The sequence below is a fragment of the Micropterus dolomieu genome, linkage group LG03 (assembly GCF_021292245.1).
Source record: "Micropterus dolomieu isolate WLL.071019.BEF.003 ecotype Adirondacks linkage group LG03, ASM2129224v1, whole genome shotgun sequence".
NCBI lineage: Eukaryota > Metazoa > Chordata > Actinopteri > Centrarchiformes > Centrarchidae > Micropterus > Micropterus dolomieu.
Genome location: NC_060152.1, coordinates 27,126,493 through 27,138,492, shown reverse-complemented (window position 1 = coordinate 27,138,492; position 12,000 = coordinate 27,126,493). Strand labels below are relative to the sequence as shown.

The window sequence follows — 12,000 nt, the reverse complement described above, 5'->3', positions numbered from 1 at the left end:
ACACACACACAACACACACTGGACCAATTACTGCACATACACGAACACAACCATCTCATATGCATAAGAATGTGTGGGGAAATAGATGATGTCTAGACCAAAATAATTGGAGCTGAAAAAATAGAATAGAAAAGTAAACAGAACATTTTATTTAATCAACCAAGTGAAAAAGGTTTTGCTTGTTCTCAGTTATATTTTTTATTTACCTGATAACCACATACTGGTTACATCCATATCATTCTACATTATTGTCAAACTTTGCATCTTCTTTTTAGCCAGTTGGCTCCAGCAGTGAATGAAGCAAAGCAAAAACTGACTGTTTCAGGGACTGAAACAAGGCGTAGATGTAGCAAGTTGTTTTTAAAGACATCTGCTGCTGGTTAAAAGTTAATGAACGATTTACAGATGTCATCCCCTGGGCCAGACTATCACTGCTCCAGACTGGGGGATTAAACCTAAAGGCTTATGGAGAGGAACTTCACTGAAGTGGATTCATTAAGCACAAGACCACCACTACAGCACACATTGCAGCGCTCGCAATGGAAAAAAGGGGGTACAAGGAGAATCACATCTTTTGACACTTTGGAGGAATCTGGAGTTTCCCCTCACCTTTCCCCTTTGACATCAGTCCACTTGTTGTTTTTTCAACTGCTGTGAGAAACAGGACACTGATGGTATTCGCAGTGTTGTTAAGAGGGTTAGCAGTCTTCCACACATCAGAAGAATTGGTCCTCCCTGCGTAAACCACTTCTGTAAACTGTGTGTATATGTACATGCAGGCCTCTGTGTGTGTTTTAATGTTTGTGCTGAATGTGGTTAGGCGGCTGAGACTGAAGCTCCCTTTTAATCTGACAGAGAGCATTTTCATTAGTTCTGTTGGGTCCTATTATTAAAGCCTGCTTCAAAGGCACAACAAGTGAAACCACTAACAGGAAATGACCGAGTGGGCTCTACACTGTATAGATCAGTGATAGCAATCTGTGCTTCTAAAGCAGGTTGTTATGGCATGTAAATGCTTCTATTGTACGCACTGTATGCACCTCACAAGACAGTGAGAGAGGATAATGGGAGGGGTCCAGGGACCTCTGCTCTACATTCATAGAAATTACATTCAGCCCACTGTGAGTGTGCAGTTGTGGCAATTGTGACACATTCGTTCCAATGCAGATGGCAGAAATGGAAGTTATGACATTGGTGTGGCGAATAAGATTGCCCGGGATAATAAATGTTGTAATAATTTGCTGTTTTTAATAACTGTATAATGAGCCAATGCTTGCCCTTCGAGTTGAAGGAAATCTGGAATCATTAATCTTCATGTGGGTTAGCCATGGCGTTTGGCACGGGCCGAAACAGCAATGACTAGGAACATAGTGGTGTCAAAGGACAAGCAGATCTTAATATTTTGAACACATTTGCCATATGTTAGCCATCATGGTGTGTACAAGCCCGCTAAATGGTGGCATTAATGGGTGACTTTTATTACTAAACTCGCTCCTAATTCAAATAATGCAATCCCAAGTCAGCCCTCAATGCAAATTTTGGCTTCACTCGGAGTTGCTAGGGAACAAGTTAATCCCAAAAATAAATATGTTCTTCAATAAAAGCTAATTGTCTGTGACAGTCATTTGCTTTGCTGCAGAGACGTTTGAAACAGGAAATTGGAAAAAAGATTGTGAGCTGTACTGGAAGTACATAAGGATCACGGTAATTAATCCCCTCCACGTCTGCCTCATCTGCTGGACAGGAAGTGGAAAAGAGTCATGTTGTTAATGCTCACCTTGCGCATTAATATCACCATGCTGTGATTTTTTTTCATTCTTAGATGACAAATGGGGGAATATTTATGAGTCACTTGCAGTGGTAGTGTTTCTCTGGTTAGGCTTCATAACAGCAGGTGCAGTGGGGGACATAGGATTTTTTTTATCACCGTCCATTACGTGGAACAGACAGGCATTTCTATACTGACCCGGTGCGGTGTTTCCTATGGGTGCTGTAAGTATTTTTTGGCTTATTTAACCTCTGAAATGCCTGGCTTTTTATTTTACATTGGGATCCAAACACAACACAAAGCCATTGTCCCTGTTCACTTGAGGAATATAAGCAGAGAAGCCCTGTCCTCCCTCTCAGGATGTGAGACGCAAGGGCTTTATGACTTGAACTGAATCATACTGCTCACCTTAAACACATTACAGGCCGGGCAAATATTTCCTCTTACTGGTGCTCTGAGAGCTATGGGCACAACTATTATATTGGGCTCAAGTGCCAGCTGGTGAGGACAAATCCGCAAGGATTCCTATTTTCCCCCTCCTGACTCTCTGGCAGCCCTACTCCATTCATTCAATTTTTATATGTGCCTAGTAGCTGTGTTACTACCGGTTTCAAGGGAGAATTAATCGGAAACAGGTCTTATTAAAGTATATTAAGACCAGTTGAATTGGATATAATGTGCTCAGTAAGGGCCCAGAAGGGTTGTATCTGAGCCATAGCTGACACTTGTGGCTTCTAGGAGCGGGGCTGTGTTATTCTGGAGTGGCACTGCACATGTTCCAGGGGAGCTATTCACTTGAGCCAAGTGTTGCATTGTGGGTAAGCAGATTTTAAGTGGGTATGAGTACAGCAGGGGGTAAAGGAGAGTCTCATTGTCCAGGAATGTTTATCTTGCCACCCGCATTCATTCAGGGCCGGATTATGCAGCACCATGGTTCAGAAGCAACCTTTGCCCCCACTTGGAGGGTCTGTGGAGGAAATGTTCATTCATACATATACACATGTACAAAACTCACAGGCATTATCCTCCTAATAAGAAGCTAGGTTGATTGCTCCCTCAAGGTATGGCGAGTAGGCAGAAGTGGAGCTGCAGCAGCAGGGTGTACCTCGGTCTCACTTGCTGGGCTGGGCTCTCTGGGAAGGCTGGAGCCAGTGATGCTCCCAGTATGTGCAACACAGTCATCATCCTCAGCACAGCACATTTTATTGGGCAGTGTGCGGGTTGTAGTAACGTGTTTAATCAACTCAGCTTTAGAGGAGGTCTTGACCTCATGTCAGTGGTTCCCAGCCTTGATTGTGTGTGTCTGTGTGTATGTGTACGTGTGTGAGCATGAACGCCTCCCTCCCAGCCTTTGCTGTGGAGTGTGACCTGCGGTGGAGCCTCTGGTTCACACTCCGCTCTCTGCTGTTGCTGGTTTAAAGTGATTAACTGTAGAAAGTGATGACTAATGTGTTGGTTAAGAGTCTGAAACAATTGCAGTCAAATTAAATATTACAGGCGATATTACATGTAATGTGGCCCTCTGGATCCAATCAAGGGGAACATTAATAGACAGCAATTCCAAAGTTGAACTGCATAGTGTTAGCTATCATTTAAAAATGTATTACTCACAAGTCAGCATCCCCTATAGAGAAATTAGTCTGTAAAACCTTTTGTATTTTGGCAACCACTGATTAACATTTACTAATGTTTCGATTGGAAATACCACAAATTATATTGTTATTTTCACGGAATGACAATGTTTGATTCCATCATTCATTTTTAGCCGTGCTGGCAGGGTGGCTCTGTTTTCCGTGTCAGTCGGCCCACTGCTTTGGCCCAAACTGAAAGTTCTCAACAACTAACTGATGGATTGCCATGAGATTCTGTACAGCCATTCATGGTCCCCATTGGATTAAACCTACTGACTTTTGTGATCCCTGACTTTTCCTGTAGCACTGCCAGCAGGAAAAACTTTAACTTACATCTACTAGATGGATTGGCACAACATTTTGTATTACTTTGTCCTAATGACTTTAGTGATGTCCAAGGGTGTCACTTTGTGTTGAAAAAATGTGGGGACATAAGGGCTCAGATTACGGGCATGATCATACACTTAGGACACAACAGATGTGAGGATGCACGAGAACAAGACAAGACGATTTTTAACGCTATTTTGAAGAAATATGAAAAGCTGAAATATGTGAACGGGGGTCTGGGAGTCCTCCCCCAGAAAAATTTTGGACATTAAACACTTAATATCCTGCATTCTGGAGACATTTTCTTCCCCAATTTACAGTGGCAGTGTCTTTATTTATATTAAGGGAAACAAAAAATTCAGCTGGCAGGATTCATAAATATAAAAATATAACAGAATATAATGCAGTAGCTCATCAACAGCTTGTTTTTTTTTATCTTAAGTTACTTTTTTATATACTATATTTAAATTTAATTGCATGTTTTCTTATTGTGCAAATAAACCTTTCTCAAAGCATTTTTATTTGTTAGTTAACATTTGTTGGTGCAAGCTGTTTTTCAAAACATTTTCAACAAGTGCTTTCAAAAAGTGATGGGGACAAAATCAGTCAGAATTTCCTTACTGTAAATGACACCTATGGTGATACCCTGACTTTTCCTCCATTTGTAATTTTGAGTGAAATTTCTTGAAAACTGTTGAATGGTGCCATATGTGACGGAGGGGGAAGGAGCAGTCATCCCACCCAGATTTGAACCCCGGTCTACAAGGTACCAACCACGCAACTTAACCACAGCGCCTAAGAGCCAGGCTCCTTGGTATAGCAGTCACAGATGGATTGACATGAAATTTGGTGCAGACAATCATGGCCCCCTCAGGATGAATTGTAAGGACTTTTGAATTTTCATTAGTCCAATACTAATTTGAACTGACAAGAATCACATTCAGTCTATCACTAATTTGTCCATAAACTTCAAATACCTGCAAAACTAATGATTTTCTCCTTAGCCTTAGCTGTGTTTAGTGCTAATTGGCAAAAGTTAGCATGCTATCATGCTAAACTAAGGCCATGATCAAACCGACAGTAACCCTGAGTGACAAAGTGCAGTCCTGTCATTAATTTAAATTGGAGCCAGTTCATCGGTGATGTGGAGGTGACAATGCAGGAGGGTGAAAAAGTTAAACCGTGCTGCAACGCAACAATGACCAATAAAATACATGCAAGTGCACATTCCTCATAGATTAGGCTACTTTGTAATGTGAATGCTGTATTTCGTTATTTACCTCGCGATTATCGTGATAAAAGATGAGATGTCTCACCAGTAGCCTACCTTAACAACCCACCCCCACCAGCGCAGCTCACTTTTCTAACTCTGTGTCACAGCCAGTGCTGTGACTCTGTGAATTTGTGTTTGTATTTTGGTATGTGTGTGTGTGTTGTGTGCGAGTGGGCGTTCCCGAGACACGGAGGGAGGCAGTTCTTAGGTTTGGCGGAGTCCATCATCGACTCATTATGAGCACTACAAGACCTGCTGGTTTCCTGCTCCTCGTCGCCAGATTATTCCTAACCATTTCACGTTATCTCTCATTTCTTAGCTCAAGTCTCACGTCACTAGATTTTTGGAGTGTTTTACTGACCGTTGTTTTCCCTGTCTCTAGTTCGTTTTGAGTTGCCTGCCTCGCCCCTGCTCATACCCTCACCAAGAAGTACTTTTTGTTACTAAATAAAACTACGTTAAACTTTCCTCTATCTCTGGTCGTGTTTGTTTTGTTCAGCTTTAGCTGGTGCAGTTATGGAGGGTGGGGATTTGGAGTTTTTAGTTATAAATAGTTTTACTAAACTACCACTACAGCAGCAATTTAAGATTAAATCTGATAGACCAAGACCAACACAAAAACTGGAGCAGCACGTGGAGAGGAAAAAGGAGTTTCGGACGTTCAATGAGGAAACCTATAACATTAGTGGTACAGAGTGGCTAGCTGGTAGCGCCAAATTTTAATTGACTCTCTTTTTGTGAAGGGTCTAAATGCCAGTGGGAAATTCTATGACTTGGTTATTGACCACATCTCCACCATGAAAGACAGGAGAATGGCCTTCCTTTTCAAATAGGGTGATTGAAATGTTACCTCCTTCTCTCTCTGAACTTAACTGAACTGCAGCTATGTGTGCGATTTTTGATGCGGTTATATTGTTTATTTTGCTTTGCTTGCCTGGATTTAGCTGTGAATGAGTAGTCCACTGAAGTAATCTTGTTGTTTTTACTGCAGTTGTGTGTGCATAGATAATGAGCACCACAGACAGAACCTGCCACAGGGCACTGGGCCAGGTTAGGCTACCTGAATAATTGTTTTTACTCTGTCAGTCTGGTACTCGTTTGTTGTAGTCTTGAGTGATGTTGTGATGTGAACATTTGGCCAAGCATTAAGAAGTATGTAAGCCTATTTGATACATGCACCACTGCTAATATGGAAATGTCTTCAGTCGTCTTCTGATTGAGCTTGTGAATGCTTCTTTTATTCTTAACCGAAGCCTATTTGTACTGTGCACTATAAGCAGCGGGCTATGTATGCTATTTGGGGTGAGAGAGAGTGAGTGAGTGAAAAAGAGAGAGAGAGAGAGCGTACGTGTTGGTAAATGCAACTTAGTGCGTATCTTTAAAGTATGATTCAATTTTGTGTAAAATTATACCCTGCACTGTAATAGCACAGTACATTAGATAATTGCCCTCCAAAAAGGACATCCCCTCTCACTTGGCTTCCCCAAACATTTACCCCACGCCACTGCAAAAACTACCTGTTGTTCACTGCTGCTTCCAGTTTTCTGTGTCTCAACAAAGACCTGAGTCAGGTATGATTTTCCTTTGTCTGTCTGAATTACATCAAATCAGGAGTTACTAATCAAATGACCTACAACAACAACATCCTGTGAATTCCTCAGCTTGCCACCCGAGCACTTTAGTTTGTACACTTTAAAAACTCTAGCTAGAAGATTTATAGAGCTAGTATACTGTAGTTCACTGATGAACAGGCCCCTAATTGCTGCCTGACTGCATTGTGTTTTGTGTGTGTATGTGGGTATGAGTCAGATAAAATAACCGCATAGTGGGTGTGTGTGTGTGTGAGTGTGTGTGTTAGGAAGCTGAACAGAACCCTCTGCTCTCATTTACTATCTCCTTGTGTGGTTTGGCAGCAGCTCTGTTGGTATGGGGGCGTACAATGGGCATCCGCCTGGCATGCCGCTCAACCCCCTGCAAGGCTGCATGAGGGTGGGATCAGAGCAGGAGTCCGCCGGGCTCCAGACTGGTAGTCTGTGCATGTGTGAGTGTGAGCATATGTGTGTGTTTTGGCATGCACATGCACATGTGTGTGTGTGGATAATTAAATCGTAATCACACTGGGTTAAATAGTAACCACAGGTTCGCCATTGTTCTGCTTGTCACTTGCAATATGCTGACCCCTTTGTATGCTCTTTCCCCATCCAGACCTCTATCACAGAGTCTATCAGAGTCTGTGTGTTCCCAATCATTTCTGCGCTGATTTAACACCATATAATTTCTTTGACCTTTGTGGTCATTATATTGTGAGGTGCACTCCAGCCATGCTGAAAGCAGAACAATAGCATGCATACTACCATGGCCAGATGCCATAGCTCCCCTTACTGTACTGGATAACGGGCGCCGCACAGCAGAGCTGAGCTGAGCTGGGCCTGGTTAGCACTTGGGCAGCAGACCACCCTTGGAAATTAAATTGCCATGTTTTTAGAGGCCAGTAAAGGATGTTACTTCCTTAACACCCCGGTACTTGGGCCTGCATGGTGACTGATATGAAGTGTTGAAGTCATAATTAATGTGTTATTGTGCATGCAGTTAAAGCTGAAACACAGAGGGAATGTTAATTACAGATTATTTGTTGTAATTGTTAATCATTGTCTTCTATATTTTCACATTTTGTCAATTTATATATTTATGTACACAATATCCTCTTCCGTTGCAATACGTCTGCACAACACAAACCAGAGTAATGCACATGTAAATATCTGCCACATTGTTCTTTCTCTGCAAATAATTGTATTATTTTTCTATATTCTTTTATTATTCTTATATAACTTGCATTTGTTTATTCCTTAATTATATATTTCTAAACATATTTAGGTCAACTGTATGTTTGTCTATGTGTAGCACCTTATCACCAAAGCAAATTCCTCGTCCGTGTAAAATACTACTTGGCAATAAAGCTCTTTCTGATTCTGATTCTGATTATATTAGTAGTTTTATTGTAAGCTGACAGTTCATCCTCAACACTAATCACTCATCTGATCACATGATATGTTAGTGACATTATGACTGAATGTGCCAATACAGAATAGTAGATGCAGGTACACTTGCAGCACATAACACTGATGCAGAAGCTGCAGCAATAATGACATCTGATGGGGCCAATATGGCGCCTCTGCCTGATATTGTATAGGATCTGTGTGAAAGAAAACAGGAGCAAGGTGTTTTCCAGCATTATTGTACATTCTGTTGATCCTTTCTTATCCAAGAAGCATCAGGGCAGTTTAAAGAAAAACACATCCACTTACATTTGATATAGCTCATGTTCAGTAATTTAAGTAATCAGTCTGCTGAACATAGAATCTATGTTTCTGCTGACATCGCTTCATGTGCAGCAAGTGGATTGTCATTGCTTATAGCCTCCTCCAGCTCTTGCATCTGTTAATGAATTGTTCACATTTACAGTAGGAGCCACATATTAGCATTTTGACAAAAACATTTATATTTAATAAGTGAATGAAATGAGTTAAGTTCTTACTTCAGTGACTGGGACTGCAGAGCTCTCCTGAAGGCAAATAATGTGTCCTTCTGTGAGGGTCATATCACACAGGGTTTCCCAGGTCACTTTAGGTTAATTTGCAGAGCTAAAGTAAGCCATAGGTTGCTGTTGGGCCCAGTGTCACAATATGATCAATCAGCCATTTTCTACAGACAGAACACAGTTCCATACATGAAGAAGCTGCTGTACAGGTTTTCAAATATACAGCATGGAAGCAATGCACTCTCTGCTCATGTGTACTTATGTGAATTAAAGGAGATTTATTTTAAAAAATGATTATGAAATGACATGAAATCATATAAATTATGGAATACTCTTTCAGGTGTGAGATCGACCTATAATGAAAACTGATTTTGTAAAAGCTTTTGTTTCCTTATTGAGCATTATTGTAATATAATCCTGCTGTATTGGTAATTGTTACCAATCTTTAATTGATCAATTTCATATGTAATACATTCTGCACATTCTGACTTTAATGCTATTACAGTAATATTATAATAATCTGAATTTATCAACAAGAACACGAAATTATTGATTCTTGTATTTAATAATGGTTTCTTCAAAACATCATAAGACTGTCTGGTAGTGTTAACAACATTGGGGAAAAAACGTAAAAATACAATACTGGATGCAGTTTACAGGTGCTATTTGAAATTTCTAGTAACAGTATTAGTTTGTCCAAATATCTTGTGCAATAAACAAAATCCCTTACTTTTTATCACTTTATCGCTCTGTCAACAAACCATGAATGGCTCCACATCTGATGGAATATAGCCAAAAGCTGATTACTCTTTTTTTGTCAATGCCTACTTTTTCAAATGACGGGAGCATTTCACTTGTGACTGGATATAATGAAGTGATAAGAAAGGCTCCCATTGTTAATATTTATGTAATACTGTTAGCTTAGTTAGCTTGCTTATAGTGAGATAAATGTGTTTAATTAAAACTTGTATCAGTCAACAGAATTTAAGTTTGAGCTTCCAAACTTGAAGATCTTAACTATAAATTAACATGTCAACACTACATTTCAATAGATCTTTTTTGAGTTTATTCTGTCTGTTAAAGGATCACAAAATATATTTTCTCAGTGTAACTGTGTATGCAAAGTGAAAAACAGTTAATTACCCAGACAGTGACAGTTTTTATGAATGAATGAAATGAATATTAAATTTTGGAGTTACAGAACTCAGTAGCTCGCTGCTTGCTTTTTACTCAGTTTAAGGTTAGAGGTATAAGACTACATTAGCCAATACTAGCATAGCACACCAGAATCCCTGACAGAACTGTTGGTGGTCAAGTTGCATAGGTGCCAGGTTTTGACCTCAAAGAAAAATGTAATAACAAAAAAAAATTGGAGATTTCTTTTAGGAGAGACAAAAAATTTTATATCAGAAGGTTAACCTTTTTAATTTCTTCTTATTGTTTTGTGTTGATTTTCAGGAACATGTTTATGAAGATTTAATAAATTACTTCATGTGCACGTCAGATTTTTTCAAGAAACAAGAAACAGGCTTTCCTGTGTGTTCAATGTTTTCCTGAACTGGCTATTATTGAATCACTTTTATGTAACTGAGAGTGTTGGAATAATGACTGTAGAGAATGTATTGAGAATAGTGATGTGTCAATTGTGCATATTCATTGATAAAAAACAACAGTGTTACACACAATATATTAGTAACATTTAAGTTTATTGTGATGATACACTTTAGTATTTTGAAGAAATTTAACATGTGGATGACGTGGTCACATCACTGAGCACACAGTAATTACAGCATAACCGAATCCTCAAAAGTGTACAGCCATAAATTCAACTGTAGGTGGTAAAACTGCTTTAAAACAAAAAGCACAAGAAATTAATATTTAGTGTTTGTTGGAGCAGGAATCCTCAGAACCTGCAGCACACTCCACAGACGCCGGGGGTGCAGCAGCCACAGCAAAAGCGACATTTAATGCCGCGCTTCTGTCTGTTGTTATATGGCATCTGTGTGAAAGACAAAAGACACAGCAAGGTGTTCATCTCCAGCATCATCAGTCACTCTGAGAAAACACCCCCCTCTCAGATTTGAGACAGCTCAGTGTATTTGTCTCAGTTTAACCAGTTAACTGAACAAACCTTCCAGGATTCCACTGACATGTCTTCGTGTGCAGCAGCTAGATTGTCATTGCTCATTGGCTCCTCCAGCTCCTGCACCTGTTAATGAATTGTGCACATTTATAGTAGGAGCCACATTTTAGCATTCTGACAAAACATTTATACCTAATAAGTGACTGAAATGAGTGTTAGTCAAGTCAATTAACTCACCTCAGTGACTGGGACAGCAGAGCTCTCCGGAAGGCAAATAAAGGCGAGCACGACGGCCACTGCAACTGCAACACTGAGTGTCTTCATCTTAGAAGGGTTTGAGAGGTTTAAGTTGTTCAATCCTTTGACTCTTTGGTGACTCTTGTCAGCTCCTCTGAGTTCTCCTGTCTGATGGTTGAGCGTGAAAAATGTGCTGGTTTATATACTGACTTACAGGCCACTGTTGCCTCATCACTGACAGCACTTACAGTACACTACCTGCTCCCAGGAACAGGCTTGCATCACGCACTGAGGGATGCTGGGAATGAGAATGGGAAATTCCTCATCAGTGGTGATTGGAAAATTCTCTATTTTCATTTTTCTGTCCCACAGATCAATGATTATCTTCTTTTTTTTATCCCTAACTAGTGTGCTTAGAAAACCATCTCTATCATAGAGCATAATGCTTATACTTATTCTATTCTTGCAAACATATTTCAGTTACATACAATGAAGAACACACATTAAAATTACAGCAGATTTTGCAAAAGATTTAATTTTCTTATTATTATTGCAGAAGTACATGCATACCATATACACAACACACTGAAACATTTTAAACTGTGTTACATGAATGATAGTAAAGACAATGTTATTTTAATTAAGTCAATTGTCAACCAAACCATAAAAAACATAACGATCAGTTATTATAGATTTCATTTAAAGGTTCAGCAACTTTAGTCTTGCCATATATATTGTGTAATAACCAAAAATCCCTGACTGCACTCATTTATTGATCTCCCTGTTGGCACACATGCTTTCTTCATGTGACCAAAATAACAAAATACATATAATAATAAAACATCATCATTTCCTGATCTTTAAACGTTCATCTTGACTTTACACTTCTGTGAGGAAGCACGTCATATCCAGGCTTAATGATCTCGTTTCGTTATCAGCAACAAATTTTATTTAGCAAATCCCCACATCCTTTTAAATAATCACGTTTTATGCATTGTGTGTGGCATTTATTTGCAATCAAACCCAAAAGTCTAAGTACAACTAATGCAACCATGTGACATCATAGTAAACATATTTTTCAGTGTGTATCCTTATCTGAAAACATGCAGTTTCTGAGCTAAAATGTAAGAAATGTTGAATATT

General features: G+C 39.6%; 1 protein-coding gene across 1 annotated transcript; it reads right to left on the bottom strand.

Annotated features, from left to right (window-relative positions):
- Nucleotides 1-10,224: 10,224 nt before the first annotated feature.
- On the bottom strand, nt 10,225-11,015 carry LOC123968435 (hepcidin-like). Its single transcript, XM_046045205.1, has 3 exons — nt 10,858-11,015; nt 10,669-10,746; nt 10,225-10,536 (listed from the first exon to the last, which is right to left on the bottom strand). Exons 1-3 carry the CDS (start codon nt 10,942-10,944, stop codon nt 10,441-10,443), a joined length of 261 nt encoding a protein of 86 aa, XP_045901161.1. The 5' UTR covers nt 10,945-11,015; the 3' UTR covers nt 10,225-10,440.
- Nucleotides 11,016-12,000: the final 985 nt, after the last annotated feature.

What these genes read in the sequence shown, in the direction of transcription:
- LOC123968435 (XM_046045205.1), bottom strand. Translation starts at nt 10,944, where the DNA reads ATGAAGACACTCAGTGTTGCAGTTGCAGTGGCCGTCGTGCTCGCCTTT. An exon ending in CTGCTGTCCCAGTCACTGAG is followed by an intron (nt 10,747 to 10,857) that starts GTGAGTTAATTG and finishes ATTCATTAACAG; the next exon opens with GTGCAGGAGCTGGAGGAGCC. An exon ending in TGTCAGTGGAATCCTGGAAG is followed by an intron (nt 10,537 to 10,668) that starts GTTTGTTCAGTT and finishes TCTTTCACACAG; the next exon opens with ATGCCATATAACAACAGACA.